This window comes from Manduca sexta, chromosome 18, assembly GCF_014839805.1.
Source record: "Manduca sexta isolate Smith_Timp_Sample1 chromosome 18, JHU_Msex_v1.0, whole genome shotgun sequence".
NCBI lineage: Eukaryota > Metazoa > Arthropoda > Insecta > Lepidoptera > Sphingidae > Manduca > Manduca sexta.
Window position 1 is genome coordinate 11,587,489 of NC_051132.1, and position 26,193 is coordinate 11,613,681.

Sequence of the window (26,193 nt, forward strand, 5' to 3'; positions counted from 1 at the left end):
TGATATAAAGACCTCGCGAACTTGTCGGGGTAAAGTTTTATAGTCAAGTTTATGACTTTTTTTAACATAGAGCGATAAACGTTAAGTCACTTGATAATATTTGTCACACACATATGTATTATTCTAGAAGAATAGCAGCTGTCCTGTTGGGGTTATGCTTTATTAGGCTTAAAGAGAGGAAAAACGGTTAATATTTATCACTTACGTATATTATTCGAGAAGAATCGCGGATGTCCTGCTAGGGTTACGCTTTACAGGGCTTAAAGGGAAAAAAAATATATCTAAGAGCTAACAATTCCCTACTCAGACTCTACATTGCAAATTATAAACAGCAATGGAATCTGCGACCTCTCGGCTTACATCTAACTTCGCCCGCTTGGTCGGAAAGGCCTTTTCTTAGGATTTTCAATAGCACGCAATGGAATTATAAAATATAATACGGTAATATAAAAATATAAAATTATTTATTACCCATTTTGGAAAGTACAGGAGACCAAAAAAAAAAATACAATGCATTCTAATTTTGCAAAGATAACTTATATTTTATAACTCGCATGTACAATTGTAAAACAAGTGCCAGTATGCTTATCAGCCTTGATCAAATTCCTAGGTATGATCTTCTCACGAACCTCTTCCATGCGCATGCGCGGTGACTGCAATTCACATCACAATAGAAAGCAAGGTGACCTTGTCGCGACGTTCGCAAAATCGCACATGTATACAGTTTATTGCAATGCATTTCACTTTTGAAAGTGACAACGAGAGAAAACAGTAAAAGTGGTCGCTCCCTTGGGCTTAGCTTTGAATGGGCGGAAGCTGAAGTGTGAAAACATACGTGATAAACATTTGTCAATATTATTGTATCAAGATAATGTTAAGAGGGGGTTGGGGCGATGACCTATAGACACTCATCGCCCATATTTATCCTTCTTCCTAGTTCAACACATCTTCTGATCCTCTTTTACAACAAAACGAAGTTATTAATTTAGCATTAATGTTTTCAAGCACCTGAAGCTTATTATTGAGAGCCTCGAGCGTTATACAGTTGCATAATAATAATGCCTCTTTCTTGGACGATTATAATTTGGTTGATTTAGGAGTTGGCCACGACTTCTAGTATTATAGGCTACTGTAGATCTTAACTCTATGAGTTGTTGAAAAAAGTAATCAAATCAACATAAAATAGCTTATGCAGAGCTAGATCAAAGACATGATGCCTTCTGTTAATGATTTTTTTTCGGTTCAATGGGTCTTAATATATCTGTCTATAAACAATTTAAAAAGTCGTATAGCACTTTATTTCAGTATGTATGCACATGAGATGTAATCATTTGTGGAATCGTAAACCAGCCACAATAACCATTATAAAACGAATGGCGAAAGAACGAAAACATTGTTAAAAAAATATCGTTTATGAACGGTCATAAACGGTGAAAGTTTCGTAAAAAAATGTCATTCCCGAGTTACGAATTGACCACAAACAATTTAAATAAATGCACTTGAAAACACTTTCATTTTTTCTTTAATACCATGCAGTGCTGTTATTGCTACGCAATGCTTTGTAATTTGAAGTTTGGTTTCAGTTGGAATCTTAATGTGGTTGGTTTTCCTAAGATGATAGTTTTGAAGCACTACTATCATTTAGTAGAAAGAACTGACTGTCTTACAATACTAGGGAGGCTTAAAGAAGGTTGTTACTTATACCGTCTACGGCCAGACGGCTTCTAATTAGGCGAGTAATTAAAGTTTATACATTTCAATCAAGGTGTAATGTACACGTTCAAGCCACGCTCATATTACTTCAAACCGAAACATTAAACGAATCGGCGTTTATAAGTTGCTAAGCGACAGTAAGCTAAAACGTGATAGATAACTAGTTAGATTCTCGTAAACTGAAGCTTACTTCGTTAATCTGCGTTCAGCGTATCTAAATATTACACATAAATTGAGTAAGTGCAAGGTTCATTGCACTGAGATTAAGCACTCTTACCCGTATCGGATTATGGCGAAAGTAGCTTTCGCTACAATTTGATATGGCGCGGATTTTTTCATCTCTCCGCTGGATTGAGTTGCAAATCAGCTGGATTGGCGAAATCGCTTGGTATCAAATTTTATTACATGAACATCTGGTGTAGAGGTCGGTTTAGTAGAAGCTAACTTCACAACACGCTGAATTATAAGGTTTATTATGAAATATATAAAGATGACAAATACTATTCAGTGCCAAGTAAAGCTTATTAATTGCTTCTTATGAACTGAATTGTAACTTAAAATCAGATGACATAATTTTTGATCACTAACTAGTTGAATATATAAAAAACTTCATACAAGAAGTTCATCGAAACCACAAACTCGTACAATCGTTTTTAATAGGAATTCAATATAACCCCATCTGCCGGTACTACATCGAACTACTGTCGCTCAATTATAGCGTTTAGAAATCCAGTATAATGGCGCACCTCAATTCCCATCTTCGGCACGTGATTCACGCAAGATGAATGGCTAATCAGTGTCAAAACGTACCCGTTGTCTTGTTACTTGAACACTCGGTAAGGCTTCATACACGCCGGTAAAGATTTGTATCGTTGTTGACAGGTTTGCCCCGAATACCTGAATTCTTAATTAAATAAAGTTTATAGTGACTTATTTACACTGAACTTGTGTGTATTTTTCGTAAGTATTTATAACTTTATTTGTTTAGTGATAGTGTATTCACGTGTGAGGCTAATGAGGTATGGATTTAAATTCCCAGGGGAGGAAGCATGGAATTGGAAAAAATAATTTTATGCACCGTAAATTGATATTTGTAATGTATGTGTGGTTTCAAGGCTGACACCATATATAGAGTACAAATTACAATTATGGGTCATCAGTCGGTCAATTGCTTATACACTGAAATACTCCTTCTTGATTTTATGATTTTTTTTTATTTGAACAACATTACAAACATCATTAAAATATTTTTTTTCTCACTCAAAACGATAGCCAAAGTTCAACGATAGTTTACTTTTATCCTCAGATAAAAGCAAACAAACGCAGTGGTAACATGATCTCCGTTGTTACACGCCAACCTAAGAGTTGCCTGTTCATTCTTGCTTTAAGTTAATCTAAAGGTGCCAACAACGAAAAAAATATAATCACTGTCCACCATTCAGCGAGACGGCGCGATGTCAATGTAATGTGGAGGCGCCTTAAGAGCAGGAGATGCGACCTCTCAGGCCGATACCTTGCGACCAACACTGAATTACTATTATGTACCGTAAGAAAAAAAGATAATATAAATAAATACAATTTACAATACTCATACTTATAAGTTTGATAAGATTACCATCAGCAGATTGCTTTTAATTTAACGTCATGTTTCTAGTAAAATTTGGATAATTTAACGATTAAGAAATATAATATTCAATTAATTATGGAAGGATATAAACACATTAATAACATGATATTATTAAAAGATCAAATAATTCATTAAATATGTTTTTTCATACAAAAGATTTCAACGAAAGACCTCTACGACGAAGTCTGGTATAAAGTATTGATCATAATATTTTATAAAATTATGTCTTTTTATATTATCATTTATTATTTGAGTGCGAAAATAAAAAGTAACATGAAATAACTTAAAACCGTAACAAATATTTTGTATGCTGTCCGTACGTCCAGTGACCACAAATAAACTTTCTATTGTGTCGAGCCGTGTCGAATACGTTATAGATAATTGTTAGTGATGGGCCATTATAGATGACTTACTATCGATAGATTGTAAATATATAATTTATTTATCTTTTGTTCTGAACAGTCTAATGTTCTTTGCCAACTTTGTTTTCACTAAATATCACCATTGAAGTAATGTAAAGTTTCTCTACTTTTTACTAGAAACTAGAAAATAGTACTTTACTGAACGAATTAAAAATGACTAATTTTATTAAAAAAAATAAAATAAGTGATAAGTTTAAACTTATTATTTTTATTAAAGAATAGTAGTGCGCCCACTAAAAAACACTAAGATGCTACTCTACTAGCGCTAAAAAGTATTTTAGTGTGAAAATTCGTTTTACCTATGGTCTATATATCATTTTGTGTATTACATCCTGTTTTACTTTCTAGGTCGACGAAAAAATTTCAATTTTTACTGGTTTTAGTTATATTTTGCTTGTACAAAAAATAACTGTCACAAAAAAAAATTCCGATATCTACTATCGATAACTTTCACAGTACCATTACCTAGACGTGACCCTGAAGCGAAAGTCCATCGTTTGTGCCGCGGAGGAATTTACCGATGCCTTCTTCATTAATATTACTACGAAGAAGTAAAAGTTGGAGATGGTATTTTTTCCTACTTCTTCCTAGCAGCTATCTTGGTAGGTGACCTGTATCTTGGAGTCCTATCATATCACGTTAATCATGGTTGCTCAAAACATTTTCCAAATGGCAAATAGCCAACGTGAGATGCGTGGCTTGACAATCCTGCAATAAGATTGATCCAGTTACCTGTCCAGCATTGGTTATATATTCAAAATTATTTAACTGGCATTCTATATTAATATTATAAAGCTGAAGAGTTTGTTTGTTTGAACGCGCTTATCTCAGGGACTACTAAACCTATTATATTTTTCTTTACAAACAGAAAGCTACAACACTCCTTAATCCTATACACTTATTTTTTATCCCGGTAAAATATTTATCCCGGAAAACTTTTATACTCAGCTGAAACAGCAGGTAAAAACTAATATGATATAAATCGATTGAAAAAAAAACGAAGAAAAATAATTGATGAGGGAGTGAAGCTTTTCATATGTGAGTAAATTAACCATTAATAAAATTATGGAGATGTCTTGCAATAACGTGGGAAGGTTAGAAAACGTGCAAAGTGAATATACCTTATATTAAGTACTTGACTTAATGACTGGTGGTAATCAATTAAGTCCCGACGCAGACGCTTTCAATTCATGCTTAAGTTAACAAACTAACCAACTGTTTGTTGATATAAAAATGAATAGTAAAGTATTGGTTTCATAGTAATTATTTAAACGGCGAAATATTAATAGCCGGTTAAATTCCTTCCGTGTTAGGTGTACAACAAAAACACTGCGTCTGTGTGGGGCCTTAACTAGTAAGTTGATTTGATAAATTTTGTATCGAGATGCTATATTTTAATACATTGATTATTCCATGGTTGTCCATTGGTAGTAGCAGGACGCCATGCCCCAGAAGTGAAATTAAAGTGAAATGGACGAAGAATAATAACTTATATGGAGCCCGAAGAACTGGCGCGGCGGAGTACACGCTACTTCGCAGTCGTAAAGCCCACGTGAGAGTCTCCCAAGTTTAGGCCCCATTTAATCACAAGATAGATTGGGCCATGGGCTGGTTGGAGCGATAGTCCATGGGTAGTATAGTGTTTGTTGTCTTTGTAAATTAGGTGTTCACAATAAAATGCACTAAAAGCTATTATTCACTGGCTCACTTCTATACAGTTCCAAATGCAGACGCTCGTTTTAAGTCGAACTGATTGACGGTCCCGATTTGACAGATAGATAGCTACCCCCTCTACTGTTGTACGTGAGGCAATACATAGTATCTATTAAATAGATACAAACACTAAAGCATTTAAGCTTTCAATTTCATCAACATTTTGTGTTTTGACCATAACCCGCCTCACTGTCTTATAGTGTACTTCTATCAATGAATATAAGCAGAGCAGTACACTCACTTAATTCCTATGAATATCAAACAGTATCGTATCCAGTTCAGCCTCATTGACCACTCACCATATTGAATAAATTAATTGGCCTTTATTGAAATGCCGTGATATTATGGTGCGCGGATAACTTTCGATTTTACATGTAGGTCAAATAGTTTTTTGACCTCTACGGTACGCGGCACGTCAAGACTTGACGCGTTGAAATTATTTAATGAACGATAATTTTTTTAGCAATACCATTTATCATAAAGTGGTTTTGGGTTTTAGTAATGCAAATCAAATTATAAAATCTCATACAATTTTAAAAAATAAAATGCTGAAAAATTGTTTTATTTCAAAGTCTAACGTTCGCGTTAACAAAATAAATCATTTTGAAAACATTTTTGTATTTAAAATGTTTTCGAAAATATTCCTCACTAAATGATGTGTTTATAATTATACGAATCGACACATGTGTATTAACAAATATTTGTATTCGCGTCAAACAAAAATTCGAATTCTATAACTGTATTATTCTACTTTTTTGTAGGTCAACTGAATACGCACATTATTTGTTTTGTCTGTTTAACGCATTTGTTTTAACATAGTTTATAATGATGCGTAATTATTTTAGGTATTATGGTTAATTTTAATATTATGTTGAAACAACAAAAATGTCGGGATTTTAGGTTGCTAATGACATTAAAGAAAGGAAATCAACAATAATTAATTTACCGTTCCAATAAGTTTAAATTAACGTTCAATTAACGTTCGATATTTAAAGTGCGTGCGAGAATTGAATCAACAAGTTGTAAAGTCTATAGTTGTCTCACTCGCACCTATGTATTACGTAGTATCAGGAGTTCCAAAAAATTTGCGTTGATCTGTTTCTTTTTTGAAAATTATGTCATTTTTATTAGAAAATGATGCGGGTTCTGGCCGTTAGTGAAATATTTGAATAAAAACCACAAAGACATCGGACTTAGAACATTAAAATGCCTATTAAATTGTGATTGAACGATAAATTCAAATATTATTTATGCTGTGGTGCTGTGGAGATGTCAGAAGGTAATTAGATTGTGTAATCCAATTAAATTGTATAGTACTTTTTTGCTTGGGGGGGGGGGGGGACGAATTTCAATATAAATAATATATTTGAAATATTAAAATATTATATAGATTAGTTGTTATTTATTGACTGTAACTAATAACTATAGACCGTAAATATCATCAACGCATCGTATCTGTTATTTTATTTGATTATATTATATTGCGTCGGCTAACTCGACTTATTTTTCAATGGATAATAAATTATATCACTGTACAAAAACATGGGCTATATACTTGAATGTATCAGAAAGACTTCTCGTGTTGAACTCTATCTAGAGTTCTGTGTTTAGGAGATGGTCTTTATCATATTATAAAAGTCAGTTCTATGTCGGGTACAAGATCTAGATAGATCCCATACAATGCTACCAGGTTATCGTGACGTATTTTCTATATTTGTAATATAAAAAAATTGTAAAAAAAATTCACAAATTGTAAAAATCTGTATAAATGCATTCATCATTATCTGTATCATGTGTTAAAATTTATATAAATACAGATAAATATGTAGGCCTGGCAGCATTGCTCTCATCAAAAATGTTTAAGTTCACAGTTTTCGTGGCAGTTTTATAAAAAGAAAAGACTTTCTATCTCGTTCTGACATACGTCCGTCTCTCACAATTTCACCGTTCACTTGTTTAGCAAGTCGAAGCTGCGTACACACAGGCTTTCAACGGCAAATCCATGATACCGTTTTGAAGTTTATCACGTTGTTATAAGAGTTACTTTTACTCACTTGAAGAAAGCAAGGTAGGACCATGTCAAAGTAAAAGTTGTGTCAGTAATATGTATGTTTCTTATTTTACAGCATTAAGTTGGTCAGTCGGCTAGTAGGTTTTGTGGTGTGACAGCGGACGCACGTCTTTACAGACAATTAAAAAATTGATCGATAAATTTTTGTGTGGAAAAAAAATGTCGAGGAAACCGTTTCGGTGTCGTTAAAAATATTTAAATAAAATAAAATGTGAATGTGTGTTTTATAAAAAAATACGAAGTTTATTCTGATTATTTTAAGTTTTTAATTTTCGCGGGCTTTGTAGTCAAGATGACAATTCGAATGTGTTTTATATTCCAAAAATCCATGTGCCGCAGTGATGTGCGCCATTTATTTTTATTTTTGGTGTTGCTAGCGATTTTGGACAGATTCCCTTCTATGTGTAATGGCCAAGACTATGACAGAGGTAAGATAGATTTTATAACCTGCCACTTTATTTGCTTAAGGAATTGTCCCTTTTTTGTCATCGTACAAAAAAAATCTGGATATTCAAATGATATTTCTGATTTATTACATAAATTCCAATATAAAATTGAGATGTTTTTTTTTTATCTCAATGAGATATTAGGATGGTCAGAAATTAATTAAAATATTCCAATTTTGTAACAATAAAGACTGAGGACGACAGGATGACGACAAAGAGACAGGAGTGTGATATTATTCTCACCAAAATTGTAGAGATATGGTTAGAATCATAAAAGGAGATAATATTCCACATGCAAATGTCTGTAAAGATGTTTTAATAGTTCGATGTTTGTAATAGTGAACGCAGAAACGTCTAATCAAATTTTCATGAAATCTATACATATTATAAAAGAAAGTCCTCCGTCTGTATGTTATAGATTTTCTCTAAATCTAGTGAACAGATTTTTATGGAATTTGGTATAAAGATAGATTAAGACCATGGGAAGGTTATAGTCCGGCACTTTTTATCCAGGGATAATATAGCATAGCGGGACTTTTATCCCGGAAAACTCAGTCACGCGGGCGAAGTCGCGAGCAAAAGCTAGTTTATCATAAAGATAGATGACTTCTTGGATAATCATATCGGATTTTATGTCAGAAAAGTACGCAATGGGAGCTTCATTCCGGAAAGTCTGACTAGGGCGAAAATCTATTTATGCACAGACTCCTCTGTTTCATCCTAAATATTTTTTTATGATGTTACTGAACTCAATCAATAGTTGAATTATATTAAGATGGGTCGTTGCGAATATAAATACATTTTGTTTATTTGCCTTCGATGTATTTAAGAATGTAGCGGTAAACCGCAACGAGATTTGATGTATGGACAATTGTGACCACACCTTTGTAAATACAAGCTTTCCATTTAGTATGTGGTCAAATGTTTACGTTCATTGTGTAAGGCGGCGCGCAGACGCCTGATAGTTACTGAAGATGCTGAAGGACCTAACTGATTTCACAGCGCATAAATCCTCAAAATAGACTAAGGAGCTGACGCAATGATATATAAATATGATATTATAATGAAGAAGAGACTATACCTATGTTTTTCGTCAACACTTTTTGTCAGATAATGGTCTTAATCCGAAGCAGGCTAGATACCAATAACGTAGTAAAGATTAAAAAGGAGACATAGCAGCTTTGAAAAGGCATATGGCCAAATGTAAAAAAAATCATAAAGACCAAGGAAAATGTTTATTTTTCAAGTTACATAAAGCTAATATAATGTTAAGCTTTTATGATAATACCCTCAATCAGGAATTGTAAATATTGGTCACTAGATGGCGTGCATTCGATTCCTCGTGTTCTCAGAACGGTAACGGCAGTAAATATCAGCATGCATCGTACAGTCAGACACAAAAGAAGCTGAACAAATTTAAAACTTTAGAACGCTTGTCTACATATACTTCAATCGAAATATTATTTTTTCTTCATCTAAAATAAAATAAACGCTTTGAAATTTATTTATTTTAGAAAAAATGATTTCTGATAGGGAGCCAAAAACTTGATGGCGATTGAAATTTTGAATTTGTTAGGCTACTTTTGTGGCTGACTGTACGCGCAAAGTAAAAAGGCGGGTATAATTTGGCTACAAAATAAAAAACCCCTACCATTTCCGGCATCATTTGAACGACTGGGAACCTTAATAACACATAATAAGAGCGAGTACGAAAAATTATAATAATTAATGTCCTTTTTGATCTTTCTTTTCGGTACTTAATTTTTTTTTGCATATTTTATTTCCTAAGCTACATTGGTGTTTCACTGTTGTGTGAAGACCTCCTTGATATGAGGGTTGGACGCTGCCCTAAAGGGGGGGGGGGGGTGGCTTTATGTAGGATCATTATGTAGGATATTTATTTGTTTTTTAATTTATTAATATTATGGATAAAGCACATACCTGAATGGGCTTAGGAAACCATTCTAATTAGACCCATTACCGATGCCAATAAAATTTTATAAAATATGAATATATTTCACAAAACTTCTCGTTTCGAATAATAATTAATTTCTTCGAAACCCGTATTAAAGTGAGCGCAACATTAGAACTTTTTATATCTCCTATTGCATATTTAGTTATAACCGTTCGTAACTGTTTATCTATAAACTGCTTCGTAAGTTACCATTTTGTTTTTATCATATTTTATTTAGTACTAGCTGATTTAACACCCGTTGTTCTGTATTAATTATGAATATTTAATTTGAACTGCGGTTTTTCGTTTATTTTTTACATATTTTGGAAACTAAAGTGATATTATGACTGCCTCGGTGGCGTAGTTGTATTGCACGTCCGGTACAATAGCGCTCTGAGGTCCTGGGTTCGAATCCCGGGTCGGGCAAAGTGATATTTGGGTTTTTCTGCTCAGTATCAGCCCGGAGTCTGGAATTTGTGCCCGATATGGCGATAGGCTCGCCCCCTATCACATCATGGGACGGAACATACTTGGCGAAAAGTGGGTGCCCTAGTTGCGCCTCTGCATACCCCTTCGGGGATAAAATGCGTGATTTATGTTTAAAGTGATATTTCAAAATTTACATTCGTCAAACGCGCGAAATCAAAATATTCGTTGTTATTTTGTTTATTTTTTAATTAATTAAGAGAATTACAATTACATTAAGAATCTTCTACAAAGTATTAGAAAGCTTGAATAAAGATTAATCAATCGATTTTCATTGTCAAGTTATGCCGTGACCAAAGAAAATAGGGTTTTATATATATGTATATAGATTTGATCAATTTAAGCGGCAATACTTATATGTGTATATGAACCAAAGTTTTTTTTTATAAGTGGAGTATGACTGTAAGTGGAGTGACCAATGTTGACAATTTTTTTTTTATTGAAATTTCAAACTAATTCTCACCTGCACAACTATTTTGTATGCATATGAACGGTGTGCATTTCTGCCACCAAGCGGTGTCAGTATGAAAACGCTGTTCTGGTTTGAATGTTTGATGAATTGTTTGACAAGTTGCCTGACACTTATGATTCATGAGAATTACTGTCTACTGACCGGATATATAAGATGCGAATTTTCATAATGTCCAATAATTATACTTGCTACATTCTACAAAGTCTTTCAAATAGGTTTACAACAGTATCCGAACACTATAATTTGGTAGAAATAGATCATGCGGAAACTAACCGGAATGATCTTACCATTTGGTTAGCAATAGTTATTTAGTAATTGTATTTTTGGACTGAATATTTTTTTTTTCTATAATGACATTGTAGTGGCCTCATTCAATGATAAATATAAGTCCAAATACAATTAGAAAAACTAGTCGTTATTTCTCGGTGGTCGGGAGATCTATACTGGCCTGTGTTAAACAGATTTAGTTTGAACTAGTAAATTATTTGAGAGTTACATTTTGCAAAAAAATTCCAGATGCATTTTCACTTGCGACAATATTTTATAATTCTATAAACATGCAAGTCCTTCAAGTTTCTAAATTTGCAGAAATTATCCTACTGTGATTGTTTGTAGAGTGAAAAACGCTTGAAGATAGCAACCACTGCAATTTTTTTGTTGACAATCTATACTTTGCTATACTTCACGAACGCAATAACGAAGACGAAATTTTTAATACGTACCTACGTCTTTACGTTATCAGATATGAAACACATCTGACACTCTCAACAATTAATACATAGCATTATAATTTGATCCTTAACCTCACGGGTTATTGGTTAATGCGTCGCTTTTAAACCTTAGCAGGTGATCGGCGGACTTTCTCTATACTTCTCGGAACTTGGAGTTATGGCTCGGTGTATGAGATTTCTGTGTGATATGGCTCTGTTAGGTTGTTGGGTTCGTTATTTAATTGAGTATTAAAATGTTTAAGGAATAATGAATACAGCATGTTTGTTTTTTTATTTCTTACACGTTCTAATAAATAGCTGTAAATGAATTTTATTAATGCATCATTTTTTAGCATTTGCAACAATAATTATTTTATTATTTTATATTGTATATAATGTAGGAGACTTAATACTTCATTATGATAAGGTCCTGCTTCAGAAATTCTGAGTAAATGCTACTCGTCATATAAATGTGTAAGCCGACAAATAAAAAACTAACACTCTAATCTAGGCTCTCAAATGGTAACAAAATGAGCTTATCTACATTAGCTGTTTAATACGATAACTGTCAAATAAAGTTTACTTGAAACTTGTAAAATAGGTTCATAACCTTTAAGTTACTTAATGGATTACAATTAAAATATCAGTATAATATGTTAAATTATGACATAAAGGGTTCAATAAACATCATTTGTTTATTACTCAGCGAAATTAATTATATTACATAAATATGGATATATTTTGCGGTTCATAAAAGAACAGCAAAATGTGGGGATTTTTTTTATATATATCATATATCTTTTCACATTTAATTGAATGTGCAATCGTTACTATGCACACTTTTAAGAATGAACAAAATCATTTATTAGTCATGTCAATGATAAATTAATGACCAATGACTCAACTAAGCAGTCATTGATATTTAATACATTTCAATCAACAACTTTCTTTCTGCCTGGGGGTATGTCGACCTAGTACCAAAGTCTGAATGCACCCGTGCACGAGGAGACTGATTGCGGCCGAAGGTGCACAATACACTGTGTATACCGCTTGGTTATTGTTATATATACGGCTGGCAGGTTTAGACCTGTCACAATAAAGACGTCAGGGCCCTTATTCTGTATGATAGTGTAAACGCGTTGCGCGGCCGTGTCATGTTATCTTCGAGAAATGTGCGTGGAACGGTATTCTGTAAGCCAAATGTCTATAGTCCTAAACATGACGCGTTGTGTTACGTGCTTGTTAGGCACTGTTAAAATATCGTGCGGGATAGAGAACAAGGCCCCCGTGCGTTATTGACTGTCAACGAGTTTGCATTAAATAATTACATATTTAACAGTTATAAAACACATTGATGCCTAGAAAAGCCTGTGAACATTTCCTCTCCCTTTCCTGGGAAGCTACCGTCCTTCCCCACTCTCCACCGGGCCTCTACCATCGCAAAAGGATTCCAGTATCCTGTTTGCAGATTTCTCCCGGTGTTCACTGTAGAGACGTCTACCAAAAAAAACCTCGTACATTTAAGCTTATATGTTTCTGCTTCTCACGTCTCAAGCCTTTGCATTAAACTAATTTTGTCAGTCTCATAATGTAACACGAATTATCGCCCGAACTCTTACATTCCGCGCACAGGCAAAAATCTAATACCAATATATTTACTATCAAATCTTGTATCATGAGCTCGTCCCACCAAATCTGTAATTGTAACTAGAAGATTGTACTTGTCTTCTTAATCTTCAGTTTAGTTAATTGGTCATTTGTATGTACCTTACTATTCATTAGTAACTAGTAGGTTTTACTTTATTGTAACTATTTTACATCATTGTATAAGTTACGTGATTCTAAATAAAATAAATAAATAACCACAGGTCTTCACGTCTGATAAACATCAATCTGATTTTTGGGTTGTCTTCTGAACTACGCCCTGGTAGAGTTTGGCACAGGCATTTGGACCTGAACACTTATAGGGTTTCCTTAAAGGATTAATCACTATTATCTTTACTGAATCAAAACAGTTAGAGATTTTTAGGACTATCATCAGTAAAGGACATATATTGCGCTAGCGCACTCCTGCAGATTTCTTAAAGCGCTTTAATCAATATATTTTAAGTAACCAGGCGTGACCTCGTAACAGCCGTTCAAAGCAATGATAACATCTGATCGCACTTTCTCCGAGCAGGTTGGAGTTTATGGCGCGCCTCACCGGCCAAGATTTTTGGCTGATATGACACACATTGAGTAACGCTTCCGTACAACCGGTAGCTAATTTAGATATCTGAATTGTGTGACTGATTAATCAGAAAATATAAAAGCATGAGTAATATTTAATTCAATTGCAGATAATAAATATTATTTAATTGCAGATAATAAATACTATTTAATTGCAGATAATAAATAATAATTTGACGTTTGACGACTTGTAAAATTAAATAAAAAAAAACTTATTAAACCTAATACAATCTGACATATAATTACGTAACGGTGTATGAAAACATCAACGGATAATTATATTGAACGTAATATGTGTGTGTAATTTGTGTCAGATAGTGATACATCGGGACCGCCGCGGCGCGGGAAAGTTGACGGACTCAAAGGTCGTGGAATCTATTCCTACAGTGGACATATAGCTGCATATAGCTGTTAACGACGTTTTAAAAAGGTTGTCCGATAGGATATACATCTATTTATTGTGTAGTTCCACTGAGATTTTATAGTATAACTCTGTACGGGATGCTGTTTATTAAATGACAATCCTAGTGACTAAGGATTAATAAACTTTATATAGAACAGTTCAATGAAAAAGGAGTCTAAAAAGTTTGCGTAATTTCCATGTAAGTGCATTTTATTCAATATACTAGCTGACCCGACAGACGTTGTCCCGTCTTAACTATGAATTTGTAGCGCGCATTCTGTCAATCGCTGACAGTTATTTCAAACAATGGACAGTTATATAAAATTAATATCTTCGTTAAGTTTTTTAAAATTTTCTAATTTTCCGCCCAATTTTTTGAATTATTTCTTTCATAAGAACCTTCTCCTGACAATAACAAACACAAAAAAAATATTTGGGAAATCGGTCCAGCCGTTCACGCGTGATAGCGTGACCAAGGAAAATAGGGATTCATTTTTATATATATAGATAGATTATTAAAACAAATAGTAAGACATTATGACCCCAATTCTTTATTTTCGATCCTGTTAAATGTGGAATAGTTATTCCTCAAGATCAAAGACACAATTCTTTCTATCTTCCTGCTACCATAATTCCTAAAGATACGCGAGCTGTCTCTAGTCGTCCTGTCGATGTTTTCGTTTTCCAAAATTCGTGAGGCGTTTATATTTTTATTTATATACCTACCTATTTGGCAAATTATTTAAAAAAATATGATATGAGTTTCTCTGGATTTTATATGGTTAATAATATTCATTTTCTCAGCTGAGGTGTAAGTAATTGTAACTTTTATTATATAATATGACTCCAAACTTTTGTTAATATTTATAATAAATAATGATAATAATATCAGCCCTGTATTATATACTTGCCCACTGCTGAGCACGGGCCTCCTCTACTACTGAGAAGGTTAAAATTTATATTATGTTTCAATTGGGATAAAATCTGTATGTGTTCATTTGTAGATATTTCTTTTGTGTAACTTACTTAACTCAAACTCGTTTTGTCCCTGCTCTCTGCCGGCCTTCCGTCACGCACAATCAAGCGACTCAATGTAATTTATTAATTAATACCAGAGTCCTTAATGTCCCGGTATTCGGGTGTCGGCGACCTGATCAACCAGGTCGCAGTTTCGGCGAACCTGCCAAACGGGCTCCTTATACGGTTGGTTAACTTAAATCATTCTTACATGGTTGTTTAAATTGAAATCTTTGCGTTATTGGAATCTTTTCTGTTTTTTCTATGTTGTATGGGGTCATTTTTGCTTGGCAAATTGTTTCTGTCTTGATTGTGGGTTATATCAAAGTTGTTATAGAGGTAAGTATAGTATTCCATTAATGAACAGCAAGATCTTTGGACAGAAGGTCTGCTAGATCACACACGACTTGTTTGAGTTAATATTTGGAGGTGCCATAATCAATGTGAAGGTTATGGATGACGGCATTCGATTAATTGACATTCAAGTTGGCTTTGTAATTAAAAGTTCTGGCCTATGTCTTATATTTACTATCACACGTGCAATTTGCTAATTTTCTTATACAATTGCATGTAAAAAGAACTTTTAATTACTTAAAAACTAATTGTAACTCCAAACAATGAGGTATCATTTTTAAAAAGTTCATGAATCCCTACTACTCTTAATAAATAAAATGAACATTATTAATAATTGAATAAATTTAATTGAAAACTAATATATACATCATACCTTCAAATATTGTAAAACAATACCACACAACACAGTAAATTCTCATGCAGTGATACAACTTAAATGCCACTGTTATCGTCGCATCTCGTGAGTCAGAAGCGAGCCTAATGAGCTGTCACCAACACAAGGCTCCGTTATGCCTTGTTGATATTTGGTGACTCGATGCATGATTGATGGATGCACTCAGTTTTATGCATAAAAAAAAGTTATATTTCACCGTTTATAGGTAGTCGTCTTGTTTTTTATCGGGCGAGTACTTTCTCTCGTCATTTTGGGTTTGTTTTACGATGTTTGTCTAATCGTCGAATATAATATAAAGCTGGTCAGTGACTTAGTTGTATTGTAATACGACTCCAGTGCTGGAGCCTGGGGTTCGATACCCCGATAGTGAAAGTGATATTGGGTTTTTCTACCCGATATGGCGGTAGGTTCGCCCCTTGTCACATCATGGGACGGAATACCCACGGCGGAAAGTGCGCCCTGCCTACCCCTTCGGGGATAAAAGGCGTGAGTGTGTGTATAGTATAAGTCAATCAAACATGTAAGCTCTGAAATAATTGGTAAACGAAAGAGTGAATTAAACAATATTTCTCTTATGCGTTAACTATCGGATAACATTTACTTGAACACTGTAAAACGGGCCCTTAGTATACTTTCTATAAAGCAAAGATTTATGTTGTAAATTTGTCCGCGTAAGTAGTTTTGTTGGCATTTCGGGCCCGGTCGGAATTGGACCATTACGGGAGAGACATAAAGTATACATAGGGCATATCACAACTTCGGAGTAAATGCAACTCGTCACATAAATACATATATAAGCAAATATGAAAGTCACTCCAATATATGCTCAGAAATAAATGGTAATAAAATGAGCACTATCTACATTAGTTGTTTAATACGATCTGCCAAATAAAATTTACTCGAAACTTTTGCAACAAGTCCTTACAGGAAGTTAGGTTATGATAAATTTAAATCACTAGAAATCAGGAAATCGAAAAATAAATCGGATCACTTTCGATGTAAAAATTGTTTTCCTTTTACCATTTAGAAAGTTCGCGAAATACTTATCGTGATGACTGCAACTGAAGGTACGAAATTGAACGTTATTGGGTATAAAAATTGTTCCGTTTCTTAAAGGTATTTAAATTCGGGTTTTGTGAAACACTCAAACTCAGTTAATATAGTAGTTTTATCTTTTTAGTCAACAGTGGCCTGCAGTGGCGAAAGATGAAATTTTCCAAAAGGGAACTCGACACAACATAAAGGTACTAATATGCATGAATGTGGTTGCCAATCGTTCTAATGATTATAATTGATTATAAAGGGAAATTGACAAGAATCGGGTTATATTGACCCTCGCCATAGGTAACGTGGCATCTACGTCTAATGGATGTTTTCAATAACTGATTTGAATTTGAATTTTTGACCCGATCCCGAGATTAAACCATGTAAATTTTTTGTAAGCTTGTCAAATAATACTTTGTTCTGATTGGTCCATTTCTACGATGGATCGAAAAAGCGATTGGGATCCTTTATTGAAAAAGCGGTAAATTGTCACAAAGTGACTACTGCATTGTCAATTTTTGTCGCTAAGTAACGTGTAAGCACTGTTTAACGTGTAACACATTTCAGTTTGATGGAAAATCTAGACAATGTAAATACTGGACATTGTGAGATTATATTTAATAAATCAATGTGAAGCATGTGAAGAAACCTGCATGCTTGAGAAGTTCTCTATAAGAATTTTGAGGGTATGTGAAATCTACTAATCCGCACAAGGCCAGCGTGGTAGACAAAGACCTAATCCGTCTTAGTAGTTGAGGAGGCCCGTGCCCAGCAGTGGGGCAGTAAATAATATAGGGCTGATATTCGTATTATATTATATTATTACCAAGATTACTAAGTACAAATGTGTTTTATTACATGTTTAAGATGCATAATAATTATGTATAGCGAAAAATTTAAATTCTCACTTATGTAATCACGATGAAAGCTGAAATGTTATGCAGCATTAAATTTATTTTTAGTCGTAATAAAAGCAGTAGATAATATGTATTATATTTTAGTAACATTTATTATGTAGAAAATATGTTTATATAACCTAGCAGTGAGTGAAACTGATTGTCTAGGCCAAGGCCGCGAGTTTGAGTCCATTCTTAGGCCTTTTTTCCCTTACGTGTGTTCATTTTTAATTAAAGCATGACTGATAAAAAAGGGTCATAAGAAGATTATACTAAAAATCCTTAATAAAAGTTTCGAATAACATGGAGGGTTATTTGACTTTGCGTTACTAAATCAAATCATAAACTTCAGTTCGTGCCAAAACCATCCATGCGCAAAGAATGTTTTCTTTAAAAATCCCGGTTTTAGCTTTTTGATTTATTGACCACTTTGTTGTTTACTGCAAATATAATATGTGCGTAGGTGTATTTCTGATCGGAACCGTCATGTTGCTGTTCCAACGAATTCTCATAGAGTAGCAGCATTAGCATTTAATATCAAAATCACTTTTTGTTTGAAAATTACCTTGTGATCATGAACGCTGCCAAGTCTTCGAAACGTTGGAAGAAAATCATAATGTAATCCGCGATAAATCCGAAAAATAGTATTTTAGTAAAGTATTATTACCAAATAGATAAGTGTGTGGCTTAATTTAGTAACTCAAAGTCAAAATTCCCCCTATAAAGTCTACAAAAATTGCGTGGACTAGCAAAAGATAAATTATTTCTCGTCAAGCGATACTCCATTTGAGAGTATGTCTACAACTTGCAAGTTGCTATTGTTCTGTTAGTTGATCCATAAAGAACAACTAGTTAATAATAGTCGCCACTAGTCCAGTTTGACCCAAAGCTAGTAAATTTTTGGTACAAAATGACGATGCATTTACTTTCCTAACTGCATTCGAAGCCGGCCCAAAACTTGTTTATACGGAATCCGGTTGTATCCGGAAATAACTGGATTTTAACACAAATTTACACAACCTACAAACCTTGTTGGCCCTATTAAACTTTTTTCCATGTTAATGAGAAACTAATACGTTTATTTTTTATATAAATTAAATACGAAACGAAATGATACTAAACGATACACTATAGAAATGACGTTGACGATACGAACTATAGGAACTTTGAGGGTGTATGAAGTCTACCAACCCGCAATAGGCGAGCGTGGTGGTCTAATGCCTAATCCCTCTTAGTAGTAGAGGAAGCCCGTGTCCAGCAGTGGAACAGTATATAGTACAGGGCTGATATTATAAATACGAAACGTGCGAGCTGCTCGCCTAAGCGACATTACTGCTCGTTAACAGTAACAATATAATTTGATCTTTCAATTGGACCCAGTTATGTGTAATGTAACAACCTACAAATTATCCAAAAATAAATTAATTAATCTAAATGTAATACTTTACCGTTCAAGTAAACACGTCAAGGCCTATTTATATTTCATACAAAAACTATGTCTAAATTACTCTAAACATTTTTTATATATAGAAATATCCAGCTGCAACAAATAATAATCCAGAGATGTTGTTTAAAAGTAGTTGGTAGAATTCGATATAAGTCAGTACAACTATTAAATAGACAATATTATAAGGAATGTTTTATTATTTTAAATTTAATGATTTTTCAAAGAAATAATTTTTATTGTATATCTTTCCATATTCCCGCCGAAACTCGTGCGCCGAAAATGTATGAAGCGAAGGCTCAAGGCCGTTTGCTTGGGAAAGGGTCTTAACATCTGGGTACAAACAGTGCAATGCCATGTGGTATTTGAAGGCGGAGTAGACATTGTGGTGTTACCTAGCCAGACTCATATTGCTACTCAATTTATCTGGTGACTTTTCCCTATTTTCCCTGTTCAAGGGTAGGCAGAAGTGTAACATACCCAGTGATCCATTAATCATAAACGTTCAATGAACTGCAATTAAAACTTTCAACGATAACACTTGTTCAAATATAAAATGTATACGTATTTTCTATTCTAACAGTTTTCACTTTCATTGACCGGCGCGCCCACTTTCTACTTATTGGCTTCGATAGCATCTGATTGTTCGTTGTACCTTACTTGCATAGTATTCGGTGCTGTCTTGTAATTTAGTATTGTACAAGCAATGGAACTGCGTCATATTGTATGCTTAAATTTCTCTTTTAAAGGGCAGAGCTTTTATGCCTTTATCAAGTTCCCGCGAAGTGATACTCGATTTTGGACAGGTATTATGCTAAAGATTAAAGAGAGAAATCGAGTTGTATTTAAACAAAACTATAGTGTACCCGCAGCTGTGCCTATGTGAAAGTTCTTTCTTGGAATAAAACTTATTATTGCATATTTTCCAGGGATAAAATTAATTTAACCAGGTGTACCTAGTCAATATCCATCAACCTCCCAAATATTTATATAACTGTTTAAAAATTAAGAGCAGTTTAGAATGTTACCTAATTCAGAATAAAGTTATAACATTGGAGTGGAATAAGGGCAGTTTTATAGGAAATAGAAAAATACAAAATTTTAACAGCGAATTAACCATTTCTTTATATATTTATTTTATTATTATAACATATCTACAAGATGGTTACCAATTGTAAAAATCACTGCACTAGGATAGTTCTTTACCGCAGGATTTTTTATATAATATTAGGTACTTATCCTATATAAATTATTAAACACAAAGTATAGTATACAAGAAAAAATATATTTATTATTAGTAATTGCCTGGAAACAAGGTTAAATGAAAACATCAATTGGTGCTCAATGGCGTGATTCATCAAGACAGGATACGAATTGAATGATTTATTTATCTAATTAGTTATTTATGAGGTTACGGTGAAGGAAGCGCCGTGATGGCGTTCGCATTGATGTATTTAACATTTGCCTGGGAACTGGAAACTTCAACTGTTACCGAATACTTACTTAGCGAGTCTAAAATAATCTAAAATGCATAAAGTTATTAAATAATACTGTCATGTAAGCAAAGACTTTGAACAGTTTTTTTTTTATTGATTCGAATGACGAGACGAGCTTGCCGTTAGCCTGATGATAAGTGATATGACCGCCTTTAAACGGTAGAAACTCCACCCAAAACCTTGAATACAAAGTATTGCTTTGCGTTCCACTGCGCTCGCCATCCTGAGACATTTACTGATGTTACACTGGCTACAATATATCTGGCTAGTTATAATGTCAGGACTCTTTGAATGCAAGTATATAATGCTTGAACATGTAGATAAAAATCGGATTTTTATTGTACTTCAGGTATACTAGGAAGCTTTAATTTAATGTCAAATAGATACAATAAAATTTTACAAAAAAATTGAGATTTTGCAACTTCATTCACGAATTTTATAACACATGTTAAAATAAATAATTATAAATATTTTAAACAATTTAGATTATTAAATGCCGTTCTTACGCAGTTTATACAGTACCTCTATTCAACAACATTTAAATAGCACAATTTCGCACTAGAATCTAATATTATCGCATAACCCCGCTGATCACTCATAACCCGTAACATTCCGCATAACTCCACCATTTTACCGTATTAATATTATCTATTCCAAGATTGTACGCACGACACCGCTCTGTTCCGCGCCGCACCGCAATCCCAGAAAATGTATTATGTCAAGTGACACATAAATGATATAGAGCGTATTTAAAGCGAATTTTACTCACTTTTCGTCTCGTACAGTGAAAGTAGTGGTGAAATTATGCGGCCCGCGGCGGCGTGTAATCGTATCTCTTTTAGATTTGCGTTGCATCATTCTAACATTTCGTGTGAATGGTATTATGGCGTTTAGTCACACGTCAATAACGCATTTAATAAATTTTGTAGCGAGGTGAATTATTATGTGAGGTTTTTTCTTTTGCAATTTGCTTCGTAGCTTGGTTGGTTGGGAGCGCACTTTGATTACTCGAAGTAGAAAATAATGGAGTAGATGTTGCGCCGTGCTAGCTCCTTTAATTAAAGTCTTTAATTTTTTCTTCGTTAATATTTTTTTTTATATGGGCATGACACCTGCACCTGATAGTAAGTGGAGTGGGGTCCAATAGAATGTCGACTGGCGAGAGATGATTACGCCTCGGCAGTCGACAAAATTATACACAGGCTGATCCTGGAACTCGACACACTTACTATGGCGGTTTTTTTTTATTAGTAAGCTGTATTGCACTCTGCACCTGACTTCGGAAATCATCAGTCACTTTAAGAAAAGAGATTGTGCATGAAAGTGGAAAATGCTATAAAGCGATACGATTGGCATACAATGTAAGCATTTCCCGTGCGTGAGAAATTGATAGAATATCCATATATTACGAGGAATATCGGTTAAAAGGGTGGGAACTTAGTTTATGGGATAAAAAAGTTGAATCCCACAATTATCTATTTGCAAAAATAGTCGCTGTTTGTGCGTAGAGAAATTTATTGCTTTGAATACACATTTGTTTTATGCTGGGTAAAAATAATAGGTGAGGTAGATACACACTTTATCCCACCATTTGGAGTGTCAATTACATAAAGCCAACTCTACTGATCTAAAGACGAAAGTGTTCAACCAGTGCATCCTCCCCGTAATGACGTACGGAGCCAAGACGTCGACACTACGGGGCTAATCCATAAGCTTAAAGTCGCTTAACGAGCAATGGCAAGAGCTATGCTCGGAGCCTCTCTGTAGGACGAAATTCGGAACTTAGTGATCCATCAGAGAACCAAGTAGCAAACATAGTTTTGAAAATTAGTAGTTTGGAGTGGCAATGGGCTGACCTCATATGTCGTAGAACAGATAACCGCTAGAGTAATAGTGTTCTGGAGTGGAGACCGCGTCTTGGCAAATGTAGCGTGGGACGCCCTCTGGCCAGATGGCTGGACGACTTACACAAGAGGGCCGGCAAAAACTGGATGCATAAAGTAGTAGACCGGGCTCTATGACGTACCTTTGGAGATGCCTATATCCAGCAGTGGACTGTAACGGGGTGATGATGATGAGCTCTTTAGATTTAGACTTTAGGTAAATCATATTTGATTAAATTACACAAAGAACGCCTGACCTGGGAATTGAAATCTAAATTCATACTTTAATTACACCTAAGGTGTAATTAATTAGAAACTAGACTATCACGCAATCTGCAGCGAAACAGAAGATTAAAAAGTTAATTCAAGGTTAATTAATTTGACGACTCCGCGAACTGGAAAGGTCTAATTTCAGAAAATTACGTGAAAGTGTAACCGAGTTACTAACAATTGATCACAATTTTCATGAGAATTGAACTGGTTTTGTTTTAGGGTAATTATCTAATAAGCGTGACTATGGAAGCTTTAACATTGTATAGGATGCGCAGGCGCAGTTATTTTGTTTTCAATATTTGTAAAGACTTAAGCTTGCGCTTACGCATAGATCGCTTTACAGGATTCCATCAGTTTTCAATTAACTTCGAAAAAGGAGGTTCTGTATTCGACAGTGGCGAAGGGTGAAATTTTTCAAGAGGTAAGCCGAGGTAACTAGTATTTAGCCGTAGTTATCACATCGCTTCCAATTTAACACAAAACAAAAGACCATCGGATATAAACCTAGAAGGGAAGCCGGTAAGAATCCCGATTCTTCGACAACCCGTTGTATGGATACTTCGCTACTGGTATTCGACCCGTATATATGTATGTTTGAATGTCCGCGATTTTTATCACCATTGACATAGTGAGAGAACAGTGGTTCTGGAACTATACTCTGCAGGCATTTTTTTCTCACTAGGAAGAATGTTTCATTCAGTAACGTTTCTTTCAGTGTTATGTACTAAAAACTTCTGCCAGTTGTTTATACCTACCAGGGCCCTTATTCTATATGATAGTGTAAAATAGTAACGCGGCCGTGTCATGTTATCTTCGAGAAATGTGCGTGGAATGGTATTCTGTAAGCCAAATTTCTATAGTCCTAAACATGATGCGTTGTGTTAAGTGCTTGTTACGCACTGTCAAAATAACGTGCGAGATAGAGAATAAGGCCCCTGTGATACATATAGTGTATGTAGGATTAGAATGTTTCTATATGTTAAGTATGACTTTTATTATGTAAATAATTTATCGTCATATTTTTTATTGTAGTATACCTAAATTGGAATTTTTACGTTAATTAATTATTTATAATTCACTGAACTTAATGAAATGTAACAATATTGAAAAAGAAAATTAAATACTCTATCTCATCACTAATCACGGCGCAGCTCACAATGAATAAAATTACACACACAACGAACTGTGTTGTACTGATATTATATTTTAAAATACTTCTCTCAGTTGTAGATATGATTTAAATATTGACCTGGCTTTTACCTGCTGTGTATTACTCATTAGAAATCTGAGAGGGCATTAATGTTGCATAATATATAGAGAAAAATAAAGACAAAGTCTACATTGGAGACATCCAATTTTTTTTCGTAGAATATCAATCTTTTGTAAGCCACAGTTTATTTGAATATTGGGGGCAACCACAACTGATCGTCTTGTACTCTAAGGACAATCGTGCTGGTGTTTATTTTATTGCTTTGAATGACGAGATGAGCTTACCATTCGCCTGATGGTAAGCGATACGACCGCCCATAAACAGTAGTAACACCACCCAACCTTAAATTACAAAGTATTGTTTGGTATTCCATCGCGCTCACCATACTGAGACATGAGATGTTAAGTTTTATTATGACCAGTAGCTATTGGCTGCCATGTAATGTAAATTTAGAACATACCATTGAATCCTCCATCGGACACCATGAGATTCAGAGTATCCGATTCAAGAGTATGCAAGTATGCGTTTCTACAACGCTCTATTTGACAAGTGGCACCGTTTCCGCGAGCACTGTGCGCGCGATTACCACTCGTGTAGTCGATAATTAAATATTATATTCAATTTAGGGCTCATTTCTAATTGTATATATTTGATACCTTGACGATTTCACAGGTATTGAGAAGTCATTCGTCTGATATGTTTGCCCGATGTAAAATTGGCTCTTAAAGTTGATACCTTAAATGTCTTGCCTACACATATAATAAATAGCACAAATTGTGTCTGAACATCAAAGAAAAGTAAAAAAGAATAGAAGAAGAAGTAGTAGAACACAAATCAGCGCTTGGAATTCTGTTTTGTCTTTCTGTTTTTTAGTTAGCGCATCTCCGAAATTACTGGACGGATTTTTATGTAGTTTTTATATTTGGAAAGTGTATAATTCGGAGCAGTATATAGACTTTGTTTCATTAAAATTACATATAGGGAAAGGTTATCCCCGCATACGAAGTCGCGGGCAGAGTGCCTTATAAATCAAATATACCCATAAAAAAACAAAGGCTGTAAAATGAGTTTGTATGTTTGTGAGTTTAGCGTGTCGGCATTACCTCTTTATAAATATCTATGTAGAAAAATAACTATTAAAACTATCTGCATTAGCTTCATATATATATCTAAATAGAAAAAAATTAAAACATTTATTCTAAATCATAGTTTTTCTTGAGTCTCACAGTGGTAAACGAATCATTACGGAATGCAATGTAACGCACATAACTCTAAGAAAAGTTTAATAACAACATTGCAAAATCAGTCCCGCCATTTCGGGTAATCGCTCAGACGCAAAGATTGTAAAATGCGTCTTTGTTTTTATAATGTGCGAATAATACAACCGTAAGAAAAATCCTTTAGTTAGAAATCACAAGAACCATTTCTATGTATATTTTGTGATTTAGATAATATTAAATATAGAATTCTGTTCAACAAATTGACATGTTTTAAAGAGAAAACTGATCATTTAAATCAATTATTTTATAGCCTTTAAAAATTAATAATACAATATTGCCTAATTCATAAAGAAATCGCCAAAGAAAGTCGTGCACGAATTTCTCTCTGACTCATATATGTCAAAAAAACATTACAAATAAGAGAAAATGACTGCCGTTCCGGTTGATTCATGCATTTATTATGCAACTTGGTAGGACATCAAAAATCATATATTATGATAACGTAAACATTAGAGAGTTGAATTCTTTTGTATTAATTATTGCAGAAGGTAGGTCCTTTTTTCGTATGGAAAAGATTAGGCAGGTGTTATCGCTTTGTAAATTTATGGAGCCTATCAACATTGCATAGTTCAACTAAGATCGCTATGTTAAATTTCGTTACAGAGCAGCACCGTAAAAGCATATCTAGAGGATATGCAACCAGTAATTACTAGGCA

At 34.1% G+C, this 26,193-nt stretch overlaps 1 protein-coding gene across 1 annotated transcript in view; it reads left to right on the plus strand.

Annotated features, from left to right (window-relative positions):
- The first annotated feature begins 7,630 nt into the window (after positions 1-7,630).
- The window catches only part of LOC115441648 (serine protease filzig), a 29,933-nt gene continuing 11,370 nt past the window's right edge, over positions 7,631-26,193 (plus strand). Inside the window, exon 1 of the mRNA XM_030166508.2 lies at positions 7,631-7,974. Within this exon, the coding sequence (XP_030022368.2) occupies positions 7,839-7,974 (136 nt within the window). The 5' untranslated portion in view covers positions 7,631-7,838. The remainder of the gene's footprint in view (positions 7,975-26,193) is intronic.